At 42.6% G+C, this 24,867-nt stretch overlaps 4 protein-coding genes, 1 long non-coding RNA gene and 1 other non-coding gene across 6 annotated transcripts; 2 read left to right on the top strand and 4 right to left on the bottom strand.

Moving 5' to 3' along the window:
* The first annotated feature begins 2,093 nt into the window (after positions 1-2,093).
* Positions 2,094-4,299, top strand: LOC133886531 (uncharacterized). The gene is made up of 5 exons (XM_062326208.1): positions 2,094-2,319; positions 2,743-3,017; positions 3,125-3,336; positions 3,439-3,706; positions 3,816-4,299. The coding sequence occupies exons 1-5, from the start codon at positions 2,094-2,096 to the stop codon at positions 4,107-4,109; spliced, it is 1,275 nt and encodes a 424-aa protein (XP_062182192.1). The 3' UTR covers positions 4,110-4,299.
* On the bottom strand, positions 4,288-9,638 carry LOC133929417 (diphosphomevalonate decarboxylase MVD2, peroxisomal-like). The gene is made up of 10 exons (XM_062376163.1): positions 9,278-9,638; positions 7,594-7,792; positions 6,719-6,782; positions 6,535-6,598; positions 6,370-6,450; positions 6,101-6,187; positions 5,702-5,859; positions 5,569-5,617; positions 4,787-4,905; positions 4,288-4,698 (listed from the first exon to the last, which is right to left on the bottom strand). The coding sequence occupies exons 1-10, from the start codon at positions 9,488-9,490 to the stop codon at positions 4,476-4,478; spliced, it is 1,257 nt and encodes a 418-aa protein (XP_062232147.1). The 5' UTR covers positions 9,491-9,638; the 3' UTR covers positions 4,288-4,475.
* Positions 9,639-17,091: 7,453 nt separating this feature from the next.
* TRNAL-UAG (transfer RNA leucine (anticodon UAG)) lies at positions 17,092-17,171 on the bottom strand. The gene has a single exon. It is a non-coding gene; the product is annotated as a tRNA-Leu (tRNA).
* Positions 17,172-17,603: 432 nt separating this feature from the next.
* LOC133929384 (vacuolar protein sorting-associated protein 55 homolog) lies at positions 17,604-19,276 on the bottom strand. Its single transcript, XM_062376124.1, has 5 exons — positions 19,165-19,276; positions 19,031-19,082; positions 18,301-18,340; positions 18,131-18,215; positions 17,604-17,943 (listed from the first exon to the last, which is right to left on the bottom strand). The coding sequence occupies exons 2-5, from the start codon at positions 19,061-19,063 to the stop codon at positions 17,760-17,762; spliced, it is 342 nt and encodes a 113-aa protein (XP_062232108.1). The 5' UTR covers positions 19,064-19,082; positions 19,165-19,276; the 3' UTR covers positions 17,604-17,759.
* Positions 19,277-20,116: 840 nt separating this feature from the next.
* On the top strand, positions 20,117-20,727 carry LOC133929395 (uncharacterized). Its single transcript, XR_009911594.1, has 2 exons — positions 20,117-20,236; positions 20,316-20,727. It is a non-coding gene; the product is annotated as an uncharacterized LOC133929395 (long non-coding RNA).
* A 308-nt stretch (positions 20,728-21,035) lies between these two features.
* On the bottom strand, positions 21,036-24,844 carry LOC133929369 (mitochondrial-processing peptidase subunit alpha-like). Its single transcript, XM_062376101.1, has 13 exons — positions 24,666-24,844; positions 24,358-24,570; positions 23,972-24,268; positions 23,703-23,870; positions 23,407-23,574; positions 23,210-23,290; positions 23,031-23,097; positions 22,724-22,821; positions 22,040-22,112; positions 21,884-21,954; positions 21,748-21,797; positions 21,560-21,672; positions 21,036-21,457 (listed from the first exon to the last, which is right to left on the bottom strand). Exons 1-13 carry the CDS (start codon positions 24,699-24,701, stop codon positions 21,411-21,413), a joined length of 1,482 nt encoding a protein of 493 aa, XP_062232085.1. The 5' UTR covers positions 24,702-24,844; the 3' UTR covers positions 21,036-21,410.
* Between the last annotated feature and the right edge of the window lie 23 nt (positions 24,845-24,867).

The raw sequence follows: 24,867 nt of genomic DNA, 5'->3' as shown, positions 1-24,867 counted from the left end.
TAGCATCGTCCACATCTCGTCTCATCTTCACAACTTATACTTCACAACATCATCATTATTCTTGTGAACAATAAATAAGCCCTAAACTCACGAACAATGGTTGAACCACTGCTCGACTTCTACCGAGAACCTATGCATTTCTAAGCATTTCGGTCAACCTTTTAAGTTAGACATCAACAATATTGTACCCTAGTTACAAGGATAAGGATCATTAATAAGATCGAGTTAGAATTAATACAGCAATATAGGTTCTACCCTTATAACTTGATATTGGAATGTTAACATGTATAACTTACATAAGCAATAATTTATTAGTTTAGACTCCACATGATCCAAATTATAAGGTGAAATATTCTTAAATGCTTGTCTTACTGCTCCGGTACCTTCCTGACACTTCCTGCGCAACACTCACAAAACTCCAGTGGTTCGGTGTCACCTTTGATCACTTGAACCGTCGGCGTATCGCTCTCTAAATAAGTCGAGAATGCATCTAATAAGAAAATGATGATGGAAATATATGCTTATGATGCATGAACCACAAATGGTATGAAAAGCGTCGTATTTCAAAGCATTTGCAAAAGACTGGCAAACGAATGGGTTTAGAAAAGATTTGAGAACAACTAAATACTACAGTGCACAGTGCATCTGGCGATCAGACCGGAAGAAGTGGCAGTCAGACTGTCGGGTTGCAGAGAGATTTGTGCTATGGCAGTCAGACCAAACCCTTGTGCGGTCAGACCACGTGGTCTGGCGATCAGACTGACCCTAGTGGCGGTCTGACTCGTGACTACGGAGTTTGATTGAGATTTTGACCTACAACCGGCGGTTAGACCAGCCTGAGCGGTGGTCAGACCGCAAGTCCCTGCCGGCAGCACCTTGGCGAGGTCGCCGATGAAGGCTCCGACGATGCCTTTGACCACGAAAGATACCAAAAACGCTCTAGGAGACTAATGGAGTGCTTCTATGGTGGTTTGGACAATATTCACTAAGCTAAACTTAGAAAGCTCTATGGATGGGATATGGTGGAGCTCGACCCTAAAAGGAATGGGGACCGATTAGGGCTCGAGAATAATGGGAAAATAGCAGGAGATGCCTCACCTTAGCGTAGGGAAGCTTTCTATTTGAGGGGATCACTCCGAAGAAGCTCCAATTCGGAGATGGAGCTTCGGGGTGGCGTACGGGCTCAGAGTGGATGAACGCGCGTAGAAACTCATTCGGTGAAGATGAGGAAGGGGATGAGCTCGGGGAAGCCTTCGGAAACTCGGAGGAGCCTCTCCCGTCGATTTCTGGTCATTGGGGCCGTCCTCTCCCTTCTCTCCCTTGGTTCGTGTGAAGAGTGAGTGAGAGTGAGAAGGAAGTGAGAGTGAGACCGGTCGATGGCTTAAGTGGAAAACCATTGTGTGCTGGTGGTCAGACCGTGGGCTCGGACGGTCAGACTGTGCGAATGATCTTTTTCATTTTTCTTCCTTTTCCTATTCATCTCCTCCTCCAACATCCTTAGGTTTTTTTTTTCCTAAATAGCTCTAAACCATTTCCACTCACAAAAATACTTACATTTGCATGGAGAAAACATGAAAAGGTTCTAAACATAAAATCTTCAAAATCCGATCAAATGTTTTAAAAATAATAATTATACACGTAAACCATAATACCATAATGATTATACATACTTAATTATGTAATTAACACCTTAGGATATGACAAACCACTCCCACTAATCATCCAAGCTTCTCGATACAAATCTATTGACCAAGTATATATACACGTAATTTGACTAATTATTAGTCAAACTTACGGAGTTTGATTTTTTTAATTCTAATACATCCTATAAAAAAAAGAAAACACAACAAATTTTGTAACTCCTCTCCTTCGTGCACAATATTAGAAAAAATGTGAGTATAATATATGTTTCACGGTGAAATGAGAAGTAGTTGTATTACAATTTATTTCTTCAACCTGCATGGTTTTTCATGGATGACATACAAAGTGGCACACGATTTGGCGTGCGAACATGGATTGGATCCGGTTGGGGTTGCAGTGCAGTTGCAACAAAAAAAATTAAGAAGCCAAGGGGAGGAGAGAGATGGCTGGGAATGGGAGGAAGCAGTCTGTCCCTCCCCGCGGCCATCGTCGCGGTTGCTCCCGGTCCCCGCGTTGGCGCGCCATCCTGCGTCTGCTTGCCATGGGAAGCTTCATCGATCTCTTCTGCCAAGCATGCATCATTGCTTCTTTTCTTTTCTTTCCCCCTGTTGCAAGAGATCCCCAGGGAAGGAGAGGAGATTGCATCTGACCTGCACCGGTGCTTGCTACAGCGGCACGGCACAGCCCAATTCAAGGCCTCTATCTATTCTTCTCTGTATCTCTTACGCGGATCAGCATCTCTACTTTCTTTCCGTGCTTGTTTACGTTTGCTTCTTTTGTTTAATTTTCGATGGCACCTCATATGCCAAGTATAAAAATGGAGCACGTACGCATGACTTTAACATGAAACTGAAATAGAAAAGGACACAGATATATACTTAGTTAAACCCACATGCATGGCTAGCTTCACCGCACATCGTCGTTGGATCTTTGAATATGCAGGTAAAATTACTTAAACGATCGATATGATAGATGATACACGCAAATCGCATGCATTTAGATATATGTTTAGTTAGCTCCATCCATCGTGTTGGAACAATAATTATGTATGCCATTTGCAATGATGCCGAATTAATGTCTTTTTTGTACGTATTTCACTAGGTTTGCTCAAGAGTGGATTGGTGCTTCTACTGGGCTCCTTGCTCGGACGGTTGGTGTACCGGCGGGCGCTCCGGCCTCCGCCGCCCAACATCTGCGGGACTCCGGGAGGCCCTCCCGTCACAGCAACCAGGGTGAAGCTCAGGGACGGGAGGCATCTCGCCTACCTCGAGTCCGGCGTGCCCAGAGCAACGGCCAACCACAAGATCGTCTTCGTCCATGGCATCAACTCCTCCAGGCACGACGTCCTCCCTGTCTCCCAGGTTACTTCCTTTCCCGTTCCATCACGATCGATCTATCTGCTTGCTTGCTTGCTTGCTTTCTTTCTTTCTTTTTTTACAAATTAATCGAGATCAACACACATATATATATTTCTATATTTCAGGAGGTTCTTGAGGAGCTGGGCGTGTGCCTCATCTCGTACGACAGGCCCGGGTACGGCGAGAGCGACCCTGACCCCTCCAAGACGGAGAGGAGCAACGCTCTGGACATCCAGGATCTCGCCGACCAGCTCGACCTCGGGGACAGGTTCTACGTCATCGGCTTCTCCGTGGGAGGCCAGCTCGTGTGGAGCTGCCTCAAGCACATCCCACACAGGTACGCACACACTCCTAATCTCCCATATGGAGTAGTAATTATTAAGCACCACCACACGTTGATTAATACTAGCTAGCTTATAATAATCTGCTTCTGTCTCAGGCTTGCCGGCGCGGCGCTGGTGGCGCCGATAGCCAACTTCTGGTGGCGCGGCTTCCCGGCCGACGTGTCGAGGAAGGCGTACGCCGCGCAGCTGCCGCAGGACAAGTGGGCGGCCAGCGTCGCGCACCACGCGCCGTGGCTGACCTACTGGTGGAACACCCAGGAGTGGTTCCCTCCATCCAGCCTCATCGCCCGCAGCCGCCGCATCTACTCGCCGCCGGACCTCAAGCTCATCTCCGAGCTCGCCGGCCCGCGACGGCCTCACAGGGTGCGTACCGTACCTGCCAGCTTGTACTACGACGATGACCATTTCTATTTCTATTTCTATTGGACGTTGCACGAGACCGTACGTCGAGGCGTTTTGCGTTGCCGTGCAGGCTCAGGTGAAGCAGCAAGGGGTGTTCGAGACGCTGCACCGGGACATGATGCTGGCGTTCGGCAAGTGGGACTACAGTCCGCTGGAGCTGAGGAACCCGGCGCCGGGCAAGGAAGGGGCGGTGCACCTGTGGCACGACGCGGACGACCTGGTCGTCACGCCGATCATGTCGCGCCACATCGCGCAGGAGCTGCCGTGGATCCGCTACCACGAGCTGCCGGACGCCGGGCACCTGCTCACGCTCGCCGACGGCGTGGCCGACATCATCGTCAAGTCGCTCCTGCTGGGAGAGTAGAAGGCTAGCTAGTAGCTAGCAGATATTCATGATCACAACAGGTCTATCGATCGGCTCGGGTCATGCACAGGCTTTGCATTGGAGGCCGGAACTTATTCTCTGCCTCTACTGCTATCGTGCTGAATGTAGTAGTCACTGCAATCTCTTCAACAATATTGAAGACTGTCGCATAATAGACTTATATTTGAGAGCAGGAAAGTATCTTTTATTGAAAAGAGCCACGCCCTTTATGCAGCAACAAACACTAGGGCCAAATGGATGGAAAATTGTACATGATCAAATCTACAGTCCTACAGAGCAGGATATGTCTAATTCTCAACACAAAGCCAATAGAAAGACCTAATGTATCAAACAACTAATCTAAAATTACACCCCTTTCGGAAGTCCTGTGACTGAATCAATCAACGCTTGGCTTTCGTCGGCAACAACCTTTGGGCCAGTCCCAAGCCTGCTGCAGATGAAGTAGCTAACATCGCCCTTGAATTTCTGGTCCGGTATCTTCAACTCTGGAGGCACTGGAAGAGCCTCTACGTCTTCTATGGAATGCAATCCAGCATCGCTTAGAATTGATTTATCGCCAACCAAATAGCTGCAAGATCATGTTGATCAGATAGATCCATAGAGGCTTTCAATACACTCAGTAACAACAGATTAAATTGTGAAACTATCAAGCACACCTGCTCAAATCCTTGTCTTGTGGAGGGAAATAGTATAAGAGCTTCTGGAGAAGGGTTGCAGTTTTACGGTTTGGTGCAATTAGGACAGCGTTAGGCCCAGCATCGAAGGTGTAGGCAACCTGCCATTAGATATGCTCAACCGGAATTAGGGTCTACAACACAGAAGTGACAAAAGTCTACTGCGTCCACACTCATAAATGGTTTCGCTATAACATCAAACGCACGAACCAGTACCAGTGATCTTGCAGAATGAACGAAATGCATATCAGACACCACAATTAGTTTAATAGTAAGAACTAATATCACAAGGGATGTGATGGAAAAAACTGCCTTTGGGCTTTAGGTTCTTCCAACTATAGAAGACAACTTGATAGATATCACATCCATCAGAAGCATTTAAAAATCTGTTGCTCTAGGGTAGAGTACCAAACCTTCTGATCTTCAAGATGACCATCAGAGAAGGAAAACAAAAGAAGTTTTTCAACCATGAGAAGAAATTCAATTTGTGCTATATTAGAAATATCCTAAGAATATTGTCATGGTTCACTATTAAAGTTAATAATTCCATCAAGTGATGCAAGAGTCACACGTGTTTTCATCAGTGCATACAAACTGCTTGAACTGATATATTCAGGAAAGTGTAATGAACCTTATTCGATGGTTTTGTTCTACTTGAGCAATAATCACTAGGGTAGCACAACAGAACTGACTATATGTTAATTTCTTGGATAGAGTTCACAAAAATAAAAAGACCACAGATATTCAAGAACAATAGAAAATACCTGTGGGGCTCCTTCCGAGTGGTTCCACTTTTCTGCAAGGCTAATTATCCTGCAATTGGTTGAAACAGCAATTGTTAACTCTAGGATTTCAGCAGTAACAGAATCCCAAACCAACGCGCTGCTAAAAACATACCTGTGTGATGTATCATTCATATAGAAAATGGGAGGGCTCGTGTCTAAACATACAGCATGAAACTGGTTGCTATCTGCACAAGTTAACTTGGCAAAGGATTCGAAGTCGCGATTCTTGATAGCCTGTTCCATTTTCAACACCCGACTTGGCACTACAGTCTGAAACATAAGAACAACCAGTGCAGTGCACAGTAAGAACAGGACAAAGAGGTTAAAGCCAAAGCCACATATCAAACTGCCGAAACACTTGGTAATGTCCCACAGCAGTGAAGAATATTTAGATTTAAAAAATGAAGGTAAATGATTATGCCCCTTCAATGATTGTTGAGGAATTTAATCTCCAATCTGTAAACAGTTAAAACAAAGTTCAATTGATCAATTCAGAACGAAAACACAATACCTGGGCCCTGTATTGCAAGAGGGGACTTGTTTCAACACTGTCCCGCATCCCACTGGTGCTACTCGTTTCCTTCTGCTTCGAACTGACCTAATTCCACAAATGAATGTGTCAACTATTTATGATATCAGATAGAGCGCAATAAGGGGAAAAAGGTACAGGTATAAAACATGAAAATGAGTCACTACGCAATGCAGAATTGATATCACTGAAGCCACAAGATGATGAACAGAATATGTAGTAGGAGGTCATGCGGAATATAGATCACATACCACTGCAATAATAATTACAATATCGTTCCAATGTGCTTCATCAGCAAGCTGCACCGCAATACTGTCACTTCCATCATCTTTCTGCAAGCAAACAATCAAGCCTCACTCACTCAAGCAAACATTTAACCTAGGCTGTTTCTCTGTCATAACCATACGATTACTCACTTTTCCCATACACCATTTCACAAATCCACCATATATACTGCGGCATGCACTCCCAGATCCCTGCCTGCATGGAGTTTGCTAAAGATAAGTATGGTTTTCAAGACGCACAAGTTATTAGCGTACAATTTTTGCACTATCTCAAGAAATGGTGGAACTAGATATCGTATCAATAACATGAACAGACCTTGCTATTGAAGAAAGTTCTCCATAATCTTCTTTCACATTCATGAGCTTTCCGAGGGTGAAAACTGCAGCAGCATTCCAATAATATTGATTATGTGGTGATACATGGTTCACGAAAGCAAAACATGTAGAAATCTTCATGTGCAGCTAAGAAATAGTGAACCGTAATTTCACCCTGGATAGAACTATTGAATTTCAGGATATAAATAAAGGAATTGATCTATCATACGAAAGAAGAGAACTGCCTAACTTTTCTTAATCAGGACGAACGAGATTAGGGACCAAAAATCAGCTTTACTCAAATAGGACTGTAGCCAGGTGGGACATTATACCAGCACCAAGAAAAATAATTTCTATTTATCATGTTTCAATGCCACTAGAGAACAAAATACAACCTCAATCAAACATAGTGTAGAGAAGAAAGATCATGGACAGTTTTTGGTGAGCAAATTTAAGTAATGTGTTGGGACAATTGGAATATTGCCCTAATTGCGGATAGCACGCATAAGTGTATTCAGAAAATTAACAGACAAATTTCGAGCATAAAGCCTGAAAAATGAAAGCTTGGAGATGCACTCACAAGTGAATAACATTACAAAGGCAATAAGAAACTACTCCGCCAGTTCCTAAATATGCTTTTTCACCCAAAAATTTCCAACTTGGACTCCAAATTCACATAAACAGTTAGATTAGCACATGACTACAGTATTGGTAAAATCGCCATAAATATACTTTCAAAGTACTATATATCTACAGTTTTCGCTAATGTAATTGGTTCACAAACAATCATTAAGTACACTAGAGACAATGTGAAGTGACTGGCAACTTATACATGAGAACAGAGGGAGCGTGTCATGGTATCAGAAGAGACTCTACCAAGACAAGCAAAGCCAGCAGCCGAAGAGGCCAAACCAGCAGCAGTGGGAAAGTTGTTGTACGACGCTATGTGGACATGCAACTTCTCCCAGTCCGCTTTCTTGATCCTGATCCCCTTCTTCTCATCCTCGAAATCACGAGCACGCTTCCGGATCTCTCTCAGGCAATTCTGAAACCTTCCTCCTGACAGCGAGATCTCCTGCTCAATCCAAACCAAAAGTCTACGTAAGCTTTATTACCATACTAAAAGACTACCATTTTTGACAATTACATTTCATCAAATTAAAGTCCGATGCTAGGATTCCATCTCTGCAACTAAGTCAATGTCCAAAGTAGCAACCCTGCAACCATAGATAGTAGCACGTATAAAACAAAGGAAAATGTCCAACTTTGGTCCCTCATCTCTTGTTGCGGTCTAAAAATGGCCCGTCTCTCCAATACCATCCATACTTGGTCCCTCATCTCACGACACTGTGTACACTCTGTCCCTTGGCTAAGTTGAGGGCGGTTTTGCGTACAGTCGTGATGCTAGGATCCTATGTGGCGTGGTTGACGTGGCCGGCCCATCATCTCACGTGTTCTCTCTCTCTCTTCTATTCTCTCACGTGCTCTCTCTCCCCAATCCCCAATCCAAGGTCGCTGTCGGCACCCACGCTCGCTGCCGGCCCCCTAGCTCGCCACTAGCCCCCTACCGATTCGCCGCTGCCCGCCCCAGCCTCGCCACCGGCCCCAATGGTGAGCTCTGGGAGTGTAAGGTCGACGGCAAGCTCAAGAGCCGGTTGTGGAGGCCACGGGACGTTGCCTATCCTGTACAGAGAAGTACCAATGGACTACTCACCGACTGTGTATTGTACTTGCGGTAAGAAAGCTGCCTGCTTGATTTCTTGGACCAACATGAACCCAGCAAGGAGATATGTCACGTGTGCACGACATCGAGTAAGTTGGGCTCGAAATTGGTTCATTTTTGTTTGCAATGAAGTGGTTTGTGTGCGCTGATTTGGTTTTACGACACAGGTTGGAGGTTGGTATGATGGTGAGACTACTCCATTTCTGAGGCAGATTTTGAGGGATTGCCGCGATGCCATTGAGGATTTCTGAGGCTGATTAATAGAGAGAGGCCGGCCACGTCAGCCATGCCACGTAGGATCCCAGTCAGCACGGCTGTACGCGAAACCGCCCTCAACTTAGCCAAGGTCATGAGATGAGGGACCGAGTAAGAATGGTGTCGTGAGATGAGGGACCAAGTAAGAATGGTATCGGAGATGAGGGACCATTTTTAGACCGTGGCAAGAGATGAGGGACCAAAGTTGGACTTTTTCCTAAAACAGAAAGGTTGCTTATTTTTTATTTAACAAACAACAAAAAAAATGGAGCTCTACCCACTTGTAATTGTAAATTTAACAAGCTTTCAAATAGATTCAATCCAGATCTAGGCAAAAACGGCCAATTGGATCAACACAAGCATCAAAAGACTACACTAGCACACTTGGAGGTCCAATCCTACTCCTACCCAAATTGGTGTGATTGTGTTCAAGCGATGAATGTATCAGATGATTGCAGAGACAAATCAAAGAGCGGCGATGACCCTCGAATCAAACAACTAAACAGCCGGAGCGGCTGGGGCGGGGGCAAAGGGTGAAAGCGGCGTGAGGTGAGGTAGTCCCAAATGCAATGAGTGACGCACCTTGGCGTTGAGCCACATGCGGTCGGAGGGGAAGGAAGGGCTGACAGCGACGGTGGTGGTGGCGGAGAGGTGGTCGGGGTCGAGGGTGACGCTGATACTGTCGTTGACGGGGAGGATGAGCGCCTCGTCGCGCTTCCCCCAGTACTTGATGACGGCGATGTTGGTCGGCGACCGCCCCGTCGCCATGAGCACCCACTGCCCCTCCACCTCCATTGGATCCCTCGCACTGCTTGGGGTTTCGCCGGAGATCAGGGGGAGTGTTCGCGGCGGAGTCTACGAGGTGGGGAGCGGGAGCGGCATCTGGAGAGGGAGGGCCCGGGGGACAGGTGGAGGGAACATGTAGTTGGTACAGAAAATATGTATCTGTCTTGCGATCTATGGATCGGAAGCGATTTCGCATGAATTTGAACATAAAGTCTACGTTTTTGGACCAACGGCACGAGAAAGTTTCGATTTTTCTTTGCACGTTCGTAGCAAGAACATGTAGCGAATGTTGCATCATGATCAATGGACTCGTTAGTCCTCCCCAACGACCTCTGGGTTTTTCTTGGACAGGGGAACCTTTGCCGGCGGCAGAGGAGGAGCCGGCGCCGCTGCTCATCTTGGATTCTTGTGGAGGTCGATGGGTTTAGAGTCTTGGACGGGGGAGACGAGGCGGAGCCGCTGTTGCTCTGCTGATATCGCAGAATAGTAATCACGGCATGTGCTACGAAATACTACGACGGACCTTGTCAGATGTGAATAAATTGATATTGGGATGATCTTTTTCTGGAAGAGTGTTTGGTTTGTTTAAGTAAATGAAATGATCCCATAATACTAATGGACAATGCCATCCAATTCTAACATATCAGTAATGAACACAGAATGTGTGTTCTTTGCACGCATATTCTGTATTTTCTCAATATTTTGGTTCATTTTCCTGTCATTATGTTTGATAAGCACCTTGAAACTGTATTCAACACAATTTATCCAAATTCAAGGAAGTAATAGGATGCAGTGCATCAATAAGTCGAGAAAAAAAAGGAAGGGGAACACATGGGGATAGGGGAAAGTGTAGGATTGAAATGCGCCGGCTCTTGGAGTCCACAAGAATCTAAAATACGGGAATTGTTACTAAGCATGTTTGGATGTGAATTTTGTGTTTTTTTAAGGAGGGGGAGGGGGAGGGGGATTTGACTTGGACTTCTCAAAAGAATTTTAACATGAAGTTTGAGCTCATGTTTAGAATCTTCCAAAACATGTAGTAAGGGTAAGTTTCCTGTAGGAAATATATTCAAAGTTATATCATCTGTTCCAGCATACACCGATGTCATTTAGTGATAAGGATGTGATATTGTGATGCTATCAACACAATGTAAGTTCAGAATGACAGAAGTTTGTTAATTGAAGTGATAATGCTCTAAAGTGTAGTTCTTTGATAACTGCATAACAAATGTGTAATTTTATGGAATATTGTCTTAAAAATTTAGTTTTTTAAGACCAATAACTAGCACACAAGTGGAATTAAAAAAAAGGTAAAGAACAGAAAAATAGTAAACAAGTGTGCTTCGCATCTGGAGTCAGTTGGACACGTCCCCCTGGAATGAGTTTGGGTACCTAGTGGAGAAAAATATACGCGATTGGGTCCATAGCTCAGTGGTAGAGCATTTGACTGCATATCATGCACCACTGTGTTCTTTTAGATGATGCACCGCTGTCTTTTTTTTTCAAGACAACAGATACAAGTCCATCACCTGTACTGGATCATAATATAATAATAATTCAGAAAATATTTCCACTTGAAAAATGGAGTACTGTCCTAACCAGCACTCAACAATAATATGTTTCCTTTCTTTCCAACAACTAATAAATTACATAATCTGAGGTCAATGATCCGGAGTTTTGTACTTTCATTCTCCTTCCCGACTGTCTTAATGAGCTAAGTTTATTTACCCATTTTTGTACAAAATCCCATCCTCCCAACTGCTGACTCCATATTTCCTTAACCTGGTTAATAGTTAGCCAATTTACTTTTAAGAGACCAATGCCCTATCTTATCTTATTTAATATTGTTTGCAACAAGTAAGACTCAGTTGCTAAGGTGACGGAGTCATTCTCTTTGAATATTTTCTTCAGCGGGACCTCATTGACCCGAAATTGGTGGTGTGGGACGAGTTGATGATACACCTTAACAACATCACATTACTCGAGGGACGAAATGAGTTTAAATGGAACTTAAACCAATCAGAAAATTTCTCAGTTAACTCTCTATATAGGGTACTTGTGCAATGTGACAAGCCAATCTAGAAAAGTCAAATTTGCAAATTAAAAACACCATTAAAAATTAAAATCTTCTTTTGATATTTACACAAAGGATAACCTAATAAAAGACGATATCAAGAATATCAGAAGTGCTGCTTCACTAAAAAAAAAAAGAGATCATTAAGCACATCTTCTTTGATTGTCGCTTCGCATGGTCTGCATGGTTCAATCTTTACCAACCGTGCAGTGTACCGAATATGTTTAGAAATTAGCTTCAGGATCTTAATAAAAATTTGAAAGTCAATATACTGGCAGCGACGATCACTTTCTATTAATCTATATAGCTATGCAGAAATGATATTATCTTTAACAACAAAAATATCTTTGCATCCTTTGCAGATTATTTTACTACTACACGTTGGCTCCATTTGTGATCTGTACTACAACGACAGAAGCAGTGTTGACCGGTTACTTCGGCATGCATACGTCTGGAGAAAGTGGCCAGGAAGCTCTTCACCTAGTTTAGTTAGCAGTCTAGACCCCAGATTCATGCCTAAGCATAATAACCATAGATGCAAGGATCTCTTTTCAGCTTGATCGGCTCTTCTTCTTTATTCTTAGCGTTTTTATTTTATTGTCTTTTAGCTATGTGCATATGTGATATGCAGAAGCTGAGAGTATATTATTATGCGGTTGTATTATTTTGATGTAACAATAAGAGTTAATAAAGCTTTTTATTTTTAAAAAATAAAGTAACTCATGCAGTCCTCCGGTGGTAAAAAAACTTTGTTATTACGAAATGATGTAGTAACTTGCTGATCCCTTCTGGGTATTCACTTGTGCTCCCCTCATGCTCCAAGCCTTCAGCCGAGGCACCTTGACTACGCTAGTGCCATTGTTGAACACGTACATGCGAGTGCCACTGTTGATGAGCGCCATCAGATAAACACTATATGAAAAAAGTCATAGGTGACAGGTGATAACTGTCATTAGTGACGGGTCCCGCATCTATCACCCCGCACCAAGGTTCATAATATCGTTTGAGGCAAAAAAACTGGTCCCCAGTGAAAACCAAAAAGGCGAAACCGCTCAAATTCGGTGAGAATTTACTCAAAATTTACTCGGTCAAATTTGTAATTCGGAGAAAAAAATTGATCAAATCGGCATTCAGTAACTGCTCGAATTGGATCGGTTACCGAGCGAATGCATTGATTTATGGACCGTTTCTACATTTTACACATTGACCATATTTCTCGCTAATCGTTCGATTTCCCGATTTATTGAGCGGTTTTCTCGAAGTTCAATGAGGTTCAACAAAAAAACTAAAAAATAGCTCAATCTTGTAAAATCAATAGCTAATTTATCTAAGCTTTAAATAAAGTGAAACAAATTTTGTTGGTTTTCTTGTAACATGATTTACATGATAAAAATATTTATACTCATAAAAAAGTTGAATATTTTCTGTGAGAAAATATATTTTCTAAAACTAGTTAAATGCATAGTTAACTCTTTGCTAATCCAAAAATCATAAAACTAATTTTTTTAGTCTTCTTTACATGATCCTATGTCTTTTGAAAACACATAAACTCATGATTATTGTATCATGCAAGATTGTGTAAATGTGTTGTAACTAGATGAATTCATAACTAATCCATCACATCTTTAAAATTAGTGAAACCACTTTAATTAGTCTACTTATACTATACTTTATGTAGAAAGAAAATAGTAGACATGAAAAAGTTAATTACAATGCTGTTTCTTAACATATTCACTTTATGCTTGTGAACTTTGTAAAAATTATGGAGAAATTAATAAAACTCTAAATGAAGTGAAACTAACTTTAAAGATCCTCTTAAGATATGCCTTACACAAGAAAAATATGTGTTTGCATGTTAAGCTTTTCCTTAACATGAGATAATAAATGAGCAGCATGCTTCAATTTTTTTCTTCAACCTTTTTGCCTGTAGAATATGATGCAAATGACATTATTTTTGAAAAAAAATTCACATAAGTTCTTGGAATTATCTCTAGGTTTTTTTATATATTTTTATATTTTTTGAATTTTTGAATTCAAATTCGAAAACCGCTCGTATTATGAATTTGCTGCAGCCCAGTAAGCTCGATAATTGCGATTTTCGATCGGTTACCAATTATAAGTTGAACCATGCCCCGAACGCGTCACTGATGAGTCGTCATAGGTGACGGGTGACAATTTAACCCATAACTAATGAAGGTAATAGGTGGCGGGTCGTAACAGTGACCCGTCACTGATAACTGAACATAAGTGATGGGACATTATGAACATTAGTGACGGGTCATTACGACCCGTCACTTTTGACTCATAAACATTTTTCATATTTTTTGGATATAAAAAAGATCAAAAAAATATTTTTTTTCACCCGAGCCACCCTAACACAGGGGCCCATCGCATATGACCTACAAGTCACGCCAGTTTTCAAACTGTTTTTAGTCTTTACGTTCTGTTTGGATTGAACTCGTGACCTTCCCTCGCGCGTGAACCACCCTTACCACCTTAGCTATCATGTCGTTGTGATAGGAAGCAGATATTTTATTATTTTAACCTTTGTTACAAAAGGTTATAGGTGATAGATAATAACCGTGGCCTGTCACTTATGACTGTGATAGGAAGCGGATATTTTGTCTTTTTAACTTTTGTTGCCGAAGGTTATAGGCGATGAGTCAAAACCGTGACTCATCACCTATGACTAATTAGTGATGGGTCATAACAGTGACTCATCACCTATGAACATGTTACCAATTTGAATTATAGGTTGCTCCAGACTTTAAGAGTAAAGAGAATAAAAACACTTTTAATGGTTCGATTCAAAGCTTCGGAATCACATAGTGAAACTAAAGTTCCATTGAGATGTTCATTTCGACCGAAAGAAGCTACATAATTGAAATAAACAATATAACGAATGTTTCAAATAGGTGATCCAAAGTACCTTCAGTAAAATAGGTATAATTTTTACATACAGACTTCAAGTTTGATGTTTTTTTTTTGACTCTACGGACATCTATAGAAAAAGTTATATCCATTTTCCATTGATTTTGTTGCGTTCGACAAAATTTTCAAGGTCAAAAACAGCTTGGAAGATTGAGTTCTCGCCTCTGAAGTTTCTGCATTGTTTTTAGAACACACATTTGTGTCCATAGTCACCACCCCTTACATCAAACTTGAGCAGAAATGTACAATAGTTTCTATTCTATTGATGTTGAGGTGAGAAAAAAATATGAGAAAAATAAAAAATATAGCATCATGCTTATGGTTCATATTCATATTTTTGTCAAGCATGGATAGATATTTAGTAATAGCTAGGTTATAAGCCTACTAAGTTCTTTCATTCAAAACTATGTTGGTATTTTATCAGTTGGTTATTTTCGCTATAAGTTTGTATGATGTTAACTGTAACTCTATAATAGATGATGGGTTGGTGCTTTTACAGAGGCAAAGGCCGAGATAGTTTTTATTCCACTAATGACTGACCTCGGATGATTCTTCGCTGATGAATTGATCATTAGTGATGAGTCATAATTTGATCCGTCACTAATAACTGGCTAGAATGACCCATCACTGATGGATCATCATATGTGACGGATCATTCAGCAACAGGATTGCACAAGTAATGAGTTGGCTACCTACCTTCCCCCTCATGTCATGAACACACAAAAACTAAGGTCACACTAGTACACTACTGGGTCCAACTTCTCCAACTCTGTGTGGCCTCTACCCCATTCTTGCACTGAAGATTAGATTCATAGGAGAAAACTATAAGAAAGAGAAGAAAGGCCCAAGGCTGGAGCATCAGGGCCATGGAGGAGGGTAGAGACGGGAGAATGTTAGATTAGATGAGAAGACTTGAGGAAGTTACCAGTAGACAGCAGTAGAAAAGTAATGACACTTGCTTAGGTTGGTCCAAAGAGGGTTTCAGAATATTCAAAGGAATACTTTATTTCAACTTGCTGTGGTTGGTCACTTTCCATCCAGAACCTGGCTTTGTATCAATATAACAAAAAAATACAACGTTGAGGGGTGGTGCTAATCTACTTCTACTACTACTGCTTAAAAAACGTAATCTACTACTATTTAAAAAAGTACTCCTTCCAATTATAAATATAGATCGTTTTAGACTTTGTATATAAGGACTAAGAAAGTAGATCAAATGACCTTGTTGCTCTTTATTTATTCTGTATTAAAAAATATAACTCATTCATTTGTGGGAGTGGTAGTATTTATTAAACAAAGGAAAGATAGAAATAAAAGAGAAAAAAATGCATAAAAGTTCGAGAATAACTTATATTTAGAGAAAAGTTGAGGAGGCTAAAACGACCTATATTTACAACTAGAGGGAGTATGTAATTAGTCCCATGCCCACGTGATGGGTCCCGCTTTTTTTGTTTTTTAAAGTTTTTTTTTTAAGATTTCCTCGGTGAAGTTTTTATGGCTCTCGGTGCAACGTACAGGCACGTAATTAGTTAATATGTGAGTTTAAGTCTTGTATGAATCCTGCAGTGATGTGTATGTAACATTGCTGCAAATAAAGGTTTAAAATAAAAAAATGAGCCATATATAATTAGAACTGTATGATAAATATTTATTTTTGAAGACTCCGAAAAGAAGAATATATGGTTGGGGGAATCTCTTGGAGGAGCCAGCCTAAGCATCATCAGTATAGTTTTGGTATTGACTTGCTCCATGAATCCTCTAATTTGTCGCCTCCTGCTCTGCATCTGCTGCTGTTGTTCATGTCCCCCATCCACGTGTTTCAGTCTCCTAGGCATCACTGGCCCGTAATTTCTCTCTTACTTTTCTCCTCTGAATCTTCTCTCTGATCTAGTGGTGCAATTGCATGCAGTTCACAAGCAGTGACAGATTCAGAATTAAAATAATTAGGTGTCCCATTTATTAGTCTAGAGATTCGGATGTCCTATTTATTAAGTTAGAGGATGCCATATAGATCTAAGTATATATGATGGATCACTGAAAAATGAAAAATCACTCGATGTCCTATCCACAAGGTGGTCTCCTGCTCCATCGCGAGCAAGGACTGCGCACGCAGCATTCATTTCCATCCTAGCTCCCAAGAAGAGGATCGAATCAGTAATGTGTCTCGCGATCACTAGCGCCTGTTTATCTTGTCTTCGCTTTGAGCATTTCCGGCTGGCTGAACCACTGAAAGACTTCACTTGATATACACTGAACACTGATCTCAATCTGCTGCGCCGGATACTTGTCCGCTCACTTGTTGCAATACAATTCTGACAGAACTGAAGCATTTCATGAAATGCTGCTAGCGAGGTGAGGTAATGTCGTTGTTGATGTCGATGTTTGCGTGAGGATGATGGATGGCCATGGCCTCACCCTCACTTCCGGTGCTACTGCTACTACTAGAATAGGAATAGGATGGCTCCACAACGACGCAGACAGACAGATAACGTAGTAACGATGAAAAAAACCAAAAAAAAAAGAAAGGAAGAGAGAATAAACGAATTACAACCGGCCGAAAGAAAAAGTGAGTTCCTAAAAAAAAAAAAAATTAATGCTAAAAGAATGACAGCTGTGGGATTTGAACCCACGCCCTTTCGGACCAGAGCCTAAATCTGGCGCCTTAGACCACTCGGCCAAACTGTCCTCCGTGTGTTTGTGGTTAGCTTATTTTTTAGATAAATTTTTTACTATGATACTTTTTTTTGAGCTATGTTTGCCTATATTTTCGTGGAGAAGACTATAGTTTTGCTTCCGACCTTGCATGTTGCGCTTTTGGAAGGTAAATTAATACTGAAGGATCAGCTGTACTTTTTTTTCCTGCGTTCATCTTTACATTACTTTGATGACGAGATGGGAGTTCACTCGAGGAATTCTGGTTTCAGATTGCATCCTACGTAATGCTTGCTTTGCAATCGAATTATCAACACTTGTAAATCAAACAAAAACCTCTTCCTTCTGTTCCCATCACTTCAGTGACGATAGATTTGCACCCAACCAAATAAATAGGGCGCCTGCCTGGCTCTTGGTCACGTTCTATACGGATGATTATGCGACGAAAACATTGACAAAAGAAGCGATCACAGAACATTGGCATTGCCACTTGATTCCAGAATTCTCAAGCATCCATATTAAAACATCAGCAACGCGGTTCAAATACGCTTCTTTTGTACAGATCCATGTTAGCTTCCAACAGGAATTTTTCTTAGCGTGGTTGTCACGGTCCATGCACATTTACCAGTCTTCATCCAGGGTAGCCCTGTGGAAGCACAGCACTGTGCATACGAGAATGAAGAAGGACGTGAACTCGATGAACATGGCACCAGTCTCGATTAGGCCAGCGTGCCTCAGGATTGCTGGAATGGCGAAGCTTCCCATGGCAGACGCACCAGTAAGGAATTTTGCAGCATTAATCCACCTGAAATGGTTAATACCTCCTGGTGATCGGTATTGTACTGACAAAACATGAGATGAATGCAACAACGAGTATCCTAAGCAAATTCCGCTTGGTGGCCTATTCTGCATATCTATGAATTGTATATATCCGAGTTGTCCAATACGTGTGGTACAGTTTACCAAAAGTAACCAATGGCATTAGAACTTACGCTCCACCATCTCTGCTAGTCAAGAACTGTGTAGATCCACCGCCAAAGAATAGGCATGGCATTGGTACAAGGACATACATAAGAGCTGCGGAAGTATAAGCGTATAACAATGTCAGTGGAAAGACCATGATGGCTTTCTCATTGATTGAGGGTAACAAACTAACAATCACCTGCTAACATGGGCCACCAGTTGTTGTACAAAGCACATGCCTGCACCATGGAAAATAAAAACCAGACATTATAGAAGTAACAACTTGGTCAAAGAACAATAACATGACAAACCCATGCTGCCTTTCGAACGAAAGGCTACAGTTAGGATGTAGCTTGATGGTGTCTGGTGTCTACACAATCTTTGTGTGCACTGACTGCATAGTGATTTCCCCAGCACATATGACTCTTACTCAGATATGATGCTTCTGCAATAATCCTGGCAAGCCACTGATGCTCTTAGTGCTTTTCTTTTTTACGTGTCTCATGCTAATGTCATAATGACATCACAAACTAATGGACATAAATTGTGGGAACAGAACGTGAAATCAAACTGTCAGGGTGTTTTGTTTGTGGAATGGATCATTCGATCCTAACTCTGAACCTAACCCACGTGTCTGGTTTGAGGCATGGAATGGACTAATCCAACACCACCTAATTCCTCACAAGCACATGGCTAGTTTAAACATGATGGATGCTGTCATCCCAAAAAAATTTATGAGATGATCGACCATCGCATCTAAGATGGGCTCATCCCTTAAACCAAACACCCTAGTAGGCTATCACTTCTCAAAGCTACTAATGTATGCCATAAGTACTAGTTAATTGCCATCATATAAAGCTTTCAGAAATCTTAATTAGTTCCCACCAGAAGGGTCTAAGAGGAGCTTTAAATAAGTGAGTGCAACGTACCAGTATCTGCAGTAGAATGCTCGTGGAGAACATAAACGCGAGCCCAGCAAGCCTGTAACAGAAGAAATTAAATAAAAAAAACTTTGTGTAAATGCAAAACAAAAGTTAGAAAAGATTCAGGACAATGAACTTACACTGTGAAGAGAAACACCAACGGCACGTGAGCAGCAGCATCCAGCACAAGGGTACCGAAGCCAAGGCAAGCAAAGAGCACATAGACTTAGTCAAAGAACTAACTCTTGAAATCTGAAGAGCAGAAATAGCTGGTAATCTGATACGATCTAGTCAGAGCACTTAGTCTAACAATACTTTATTTATTTATTTTTATTTAAAAAACGAACTAGTACTACACAGAAGACCAAAACCAAGATGAAAACAGTAGAGCCAACTACATTCCATGCACTGTTTTACACAAATCTAACTCCCAAACATACAACTGCTGGTGGCAACACACGAGACCAAAACCAAGATCAGTACTCGAATGATCTAATTAGCTCTGGGTTCTCGACGAAAGCAACCGATCAAACAAACTTGTGCAAGCAAATCACTTTCTCTAGGACTAATGTGGAGAATGAATTTCCACTGACGAAAACCGAACATTTACACACCAACCTCGATCGCACTAATAATCCAGCGCCGAACCAACAAAGCATACACACCTAGGTAGCTCACAATTCCATACCATAAAGCATAATCTGACCGGGATCTCCGAGCCCTGATTCGCAGAAAACCGCAGCACCCATCGGAACCAAACCCTAGCAACCCAATCCCCCCGATGACATACTCGAATCGGAGCTCAAACGACGCAGAGATGGGCAGGAACTTGGAATGACTGGTTGAATTTCCATTTTTGGGGAGAGAGAGGCCCTGGAGGCACTCACCTTGGACGGTCATCGCCATCTTGGCGAGGAGCAAAGCAAGCTCGCCTTGGGCTTCTCCCTTCCCGTTCGTTCGTGACTGCAGCGGAGACCCTTCCTCCCGTGCCTTTCCGTTTCGTCGTACCGATACTGACAGGTGGGTCCCACGTAAAGGCTGAAGGCCCGCTCTTTGGCAGGCGCCGTTACCGTTAGGGTAGGTAATTTAGAGGCAACGAGCGATCGATCACTTCGGCGGCGGCGGCGGCGGCACGAGGCCATGGCGTGCGAGGAAGGGAGCGACGCCACGGCCCTCAACCTCTCCCGTCGCGCCCTCTCCGACGTCAGTAAAGTATACCCCCTCCCCTCCTTGGTGGTTGGTGTCCTTATCCTCCTTTCTGCTGCGTCGTGGTGGTGTCGTGTCTGAGCAGCTTCAACGACCTGGAGCGCCTCGACCTCCGCTAAACTGGAAAATTTGTTAGTGGTTTAGTAATTGATCACACGAAGAAGAGAAAGACACCAAAAGGCTGCGCTGTCACCATCACCGACTCCGCAGCTCTTGATATGTTATCATCTGTGCCAGAGGTGGGGGCAGGCGTACTCGGACTGTCAGGATGGGATGACTACTGGCAAGTAAAGTTTGATGACTGATGAACACTATTTAATGTAATTCTTTTGTAGCATCACCTTTGCAAGAAGAATTATGTAGCGACCACTATCCGGTTTCTTTCAACACTGTTTTGGGTCGTCCGCACTTCAGACATGTAACATTTGACTTGCAAATGTTGTGGTTTTGGAATTCTGTTAGATGAAGCGATGGTGAAAACCTCACTTTTATGTGAATTCAACAGCATGTTTTTCTTTTCTCATTAATCGAACCTTCAGTTTTTTTTTTTCGAGAACATGCCATGCACATATTTCATTAAGAGGAGAAAAGAGTGCAACCGATTACAACCCACCAACTAACAAGCATGTTATCGGCATGAAATTACGAAAAGATTTTTTATTTTTTTTTAAGATTCAAAACTCTAGAAACCATCTATACAGGAAATCTAACGTAGTGCTGGAAATTTAAGAGCAACAGAATGCCAAGAGTCTGGTCAATCCAATCACTCCAGGTTAGAAGCAACGAAAACTGCACAAAAAGATCATATAGAGGTGCTGACCATTAATCAGACACTTCTAATTGCAACTACAAGGTCCTGCTTTGATCCAGCATCATAATAAAATTGATAAGAAAACGCTAAATATGACAATAGAAGTACAAATGAACCATGAAGGAATGGCTAATTTGCTGCAAACGAACTTTGCAAAAGTTCCATTTCTGTCAGCCTTGCTCATTTCATCTGTGTGCTGTTTGAACAATGAGTCAATGACTTAACGTAGCTGCTACAATCCTAACTTCACTAATTTGCATGTCTGAAACAGCAGTTTCTGAGATAGGCGCCCAATAGGCCAATACAACATCAAAACAAAACTCCACGAAAGGATTCTTCACGTCCACCAGAGATCATTGTGTAGTGATACTATCGCAACCGCTTGCAGACAAATTCATATGGAGGAACTTTGCCAACTGCAAGAGGGGCAAGGCAAGGAAATCACATTAAGTCCTAAACTGCATATTCAACTTTATAGTTTATATATCACATGTATTTCAAACTCAGGATGAGCATACCATCTCCCCAGCTAGCCATTGTGGGTTGCGACGACAACATCTTCCGGGCAAATGATGTAATATCATTTAGAGTTATTTCGTCCATACATTGAAGGAAGTAATCAATAGGCTTCCTGTTGTGATGCCAACAATCATTAATTTTCTAAGCCAGCAAAGATAACATTGAAGTAATTAGCATACTGATTTACCTGCAGCCATAAGTCAAAAGCTGCCTTCCTATGTCTTCCGCAACAATTACCTGCAGTAAAGTTAACAGACAATGTCAAATCTTATTATATATATGCCTGACAGAAAAGGGAAAAGAGACTAGGGATTCAAGACTACCCTGGATTCAAGGTTCATTAACACGGATGAAATTGTTGAGTTTTTCGCTCGTTTCAGTTCAACCTCTGTCACTGAATACATGCAAATCACATGCTTTAGAACAGGCAGTTTCAATGAATACTCAAGCGCATTCACCAAGTTGGGCATGACACATACCTTCTCCAGGTGTAGCAATAGCAATCAATTCATTTATCGCAACATCAACAGCCTTTGCTACAAAATCTGATGGCTGAACTAATTAAAATAGACAAAAGATATATCAGACCCCCATACGAAAAGGAAAAGGCAAAGCCTGCAATGTTCAAGTTTTAAAAATAAAAGCATAGTTTCAGCACAAGCCAAACTACTGTTGTTCATGCGAGAATTAAGTCCTTCAAGATGTCAGACATATCTCTACTTCTCTAGCATAATTTGGCTATGAAAAAGCAAAACAAGTGTATCCATCAAGCTAAGGAGTAATAGGACAATTGAAGCTCAGATTTTGGCAGGAACATGTAATTATCGTGTTGACCAAGTTCAACCATCAAAAGCACTTATTCACAATGTGTCTTTCCCATAGGCTCATTAGGCTATCATATCACCAGCCGGAAGTCACTGGAAGACAAAGATACATCAACACCTGGCAGTGCCCACTGGAAGTTGTGTGGATAAAAGCAGGAATTATCCATGCAGTAATAATATCAAAAGAGAATGACTTGATCCACACATTTCAGTTACTCCAAAAGTCATAACCACAGAACGTGATCAAATGGAAATTTTATGAACTTTAGTTGAGATCTGCAATGAATTTAATGAAGCAAATATATAATACACAGAAACATGTAGAAAGGATTAGCTCACCGTGGTCAGGTAGATACCAAAGAGGCCAGTATTGTCATATACATCACTAAATGCTGAAAAAGATTGGACAGAGTGATATTTATTTAGGACCCGCAGATCTGCAGATAAACAACAATTGAACTTAGCCTTTGTCAGATATATTTCATCCACCTTGGAAACTGAGTCTGAAATAACTAAAACTGCCAAAAAAAAAACCTGGACAATGCTGAAGTGTAAAAACAGTCATTACAACGACCACAATCTAACTACAGTTTACACTATAGCAATCCTAGTACAGTTGAACAATCATTGAGAGTTTAAGACCTACAAAGCCGTGAATGCATCCCTTTTCCAGGACCACCAGACGAGAATGAACCACCACCACCCATCAAAGTCTACAAAATCACATTGTTGTGTATGAACATTCATGGGTTAAAGATTATAAAAGGAAGGCGCAATCAATGTACCTCAACTAATAACTAGCAAATTCAGAGTCATTAACTCTACCTGCATGACGGTCATAATTGTAGCATCTCTTTCTTGAAGCCAACCCCCTGGCACTTCAAAAGCTAATGCAACATGTGTCATCTGCATAAGGCAGCGAGATGAGCAAAGTCCCAATCTAGTATGTAGAAGCAGAACAAACGGGAAACCCCAAATGAAACGGGGGATATAGTCCACATAAAACGGGAAGAGCATATTACATCTGACTCTGCGCTGTGTCTGGAATCACCACCAACATATGTAGACTCTGGCTTTTCCACTGGGGATCCCTTGTGCCAATCAGACAACAAATGTTCTGCAATGTCTAATAAGTTTTGATGATCAACACCTGATGCTGCTAGAACCAAGCGATCGGCAGTAAAATTTTCCTGTTACATGAAGAGCATTTTTCTCATTCTTTTTGCATAAACCTTTCATCAATTTGTAGAATGTGCACTAAGTTGTTTTTTACGAGGAATGCAGAATGAATTGTAATACAGAAAAAAGGGGGCCTTACATGATAGAACTTTTGAATGATGCTGTCATTGATTCTCACAAGAGCGTCCTCAGGAGCTATTAGCGGATTAGCAAGTGCACCTGTATATCCGACAAGGTTAAGTGCTTCCATAAGAAACCTCTCAGGGTTCTTCTGCAGTTCCTGGACTTGTTCTCGTGCAAGGGCCAGCTGACAAGCAACACAACAGTCACCATAGATGTGCACTAAAAAATTAACCGGTTATACATTGTGTGAGAGACTCAGACTATCCATAGTCCAGGATCCAGTACCTGCCGCTCAACTTCGTCCTGGGGGAACAGCGGGTTCCGGACACAATCGACAAGCACCTCAACGGCCTGCGGCAAGTAGGCCTTGAGCGTGTCGTAGCTGTAGACCATCTGCTCCCTGGCCGCAGAGGCGCCGACGTTTCCTCCGGCGAGCTCAAGCTCCTGCACAATCTGCAGGTGGCTTCGGTGCGCGGTGTCCTTGAAGGCCAGCTTCTCCAGCAGGTGCGAGACGCCGGTGGACTCCCCGGTCTCGTAAATTGAGCCGGAATTCACGAAGACCCCTATGCAGGCCGAAGGCCCCTGTCGAAGAACCCACCCCCACACAAAGCGTCAGCACCACCAATCCCCCAAGGAGCACAGCCCACACGATGTGAAGTCAAGTGTGTTACCGGGACGTCCTCGGAAGCAACGCGGATGCCGTTGGGGAGCGTGGTGATCCTGGTGGGGTTGCGGCCGAGCTGGCCCGGGAGGCAGGGCGGGAGCTCCAGGCCGGGGAGAGGGCGCAGGAGCGAGGTGTATCGCGCGGCGGCGGCGACGGAGAGCCGTCGTGCCGCCGCGGCATCCACCCCGCGGCGCCCGTGCGAATGAGACTTGTCGACCAGCTGCAGCGGAACACGACAGGTAAGGAAAACAAGTGCGAGTGAAGCAGAACCGACCCGATAGCCAGGAGGAGAGGCGGGTCGCCCGGGTGGTTTACCTTGCGGAGGAGGCGAGCGGAGGAGCGCAGCATCATGGCGGAGAGGTTGGAAGGAAACCGGCGCGGCGAGGAGGCGACGGGGCAGAGCGGCGGGTTTCGTTTCGGGAAGGGGTTTTGGTTTGGGCTGTAGGGTTTGTAGTGGGCTGGGCCTGCAACTTCGATTGGGCTTGGGGGCCCACTACAAACATCACTCCATCACTGT

The sequence above is a fragment of the Phragmites australis genome, chromosome 1 (assembly GCF_958298935.1).
Source record: "Phragmites australis chromosome 1, lpPhrAust1.1, whole genome shotgun sequence".
In the NCBI taxonomy this organism is placed as follows: Eukaryota; Viridiplantae; Streptophyta; class Magnoliopsida; order Poales; family Poaceae; genus Phragmites; species Phragmites australis.
This window is presented reverse-complemented; position numbering and strand designations above follow the sequence as displayed.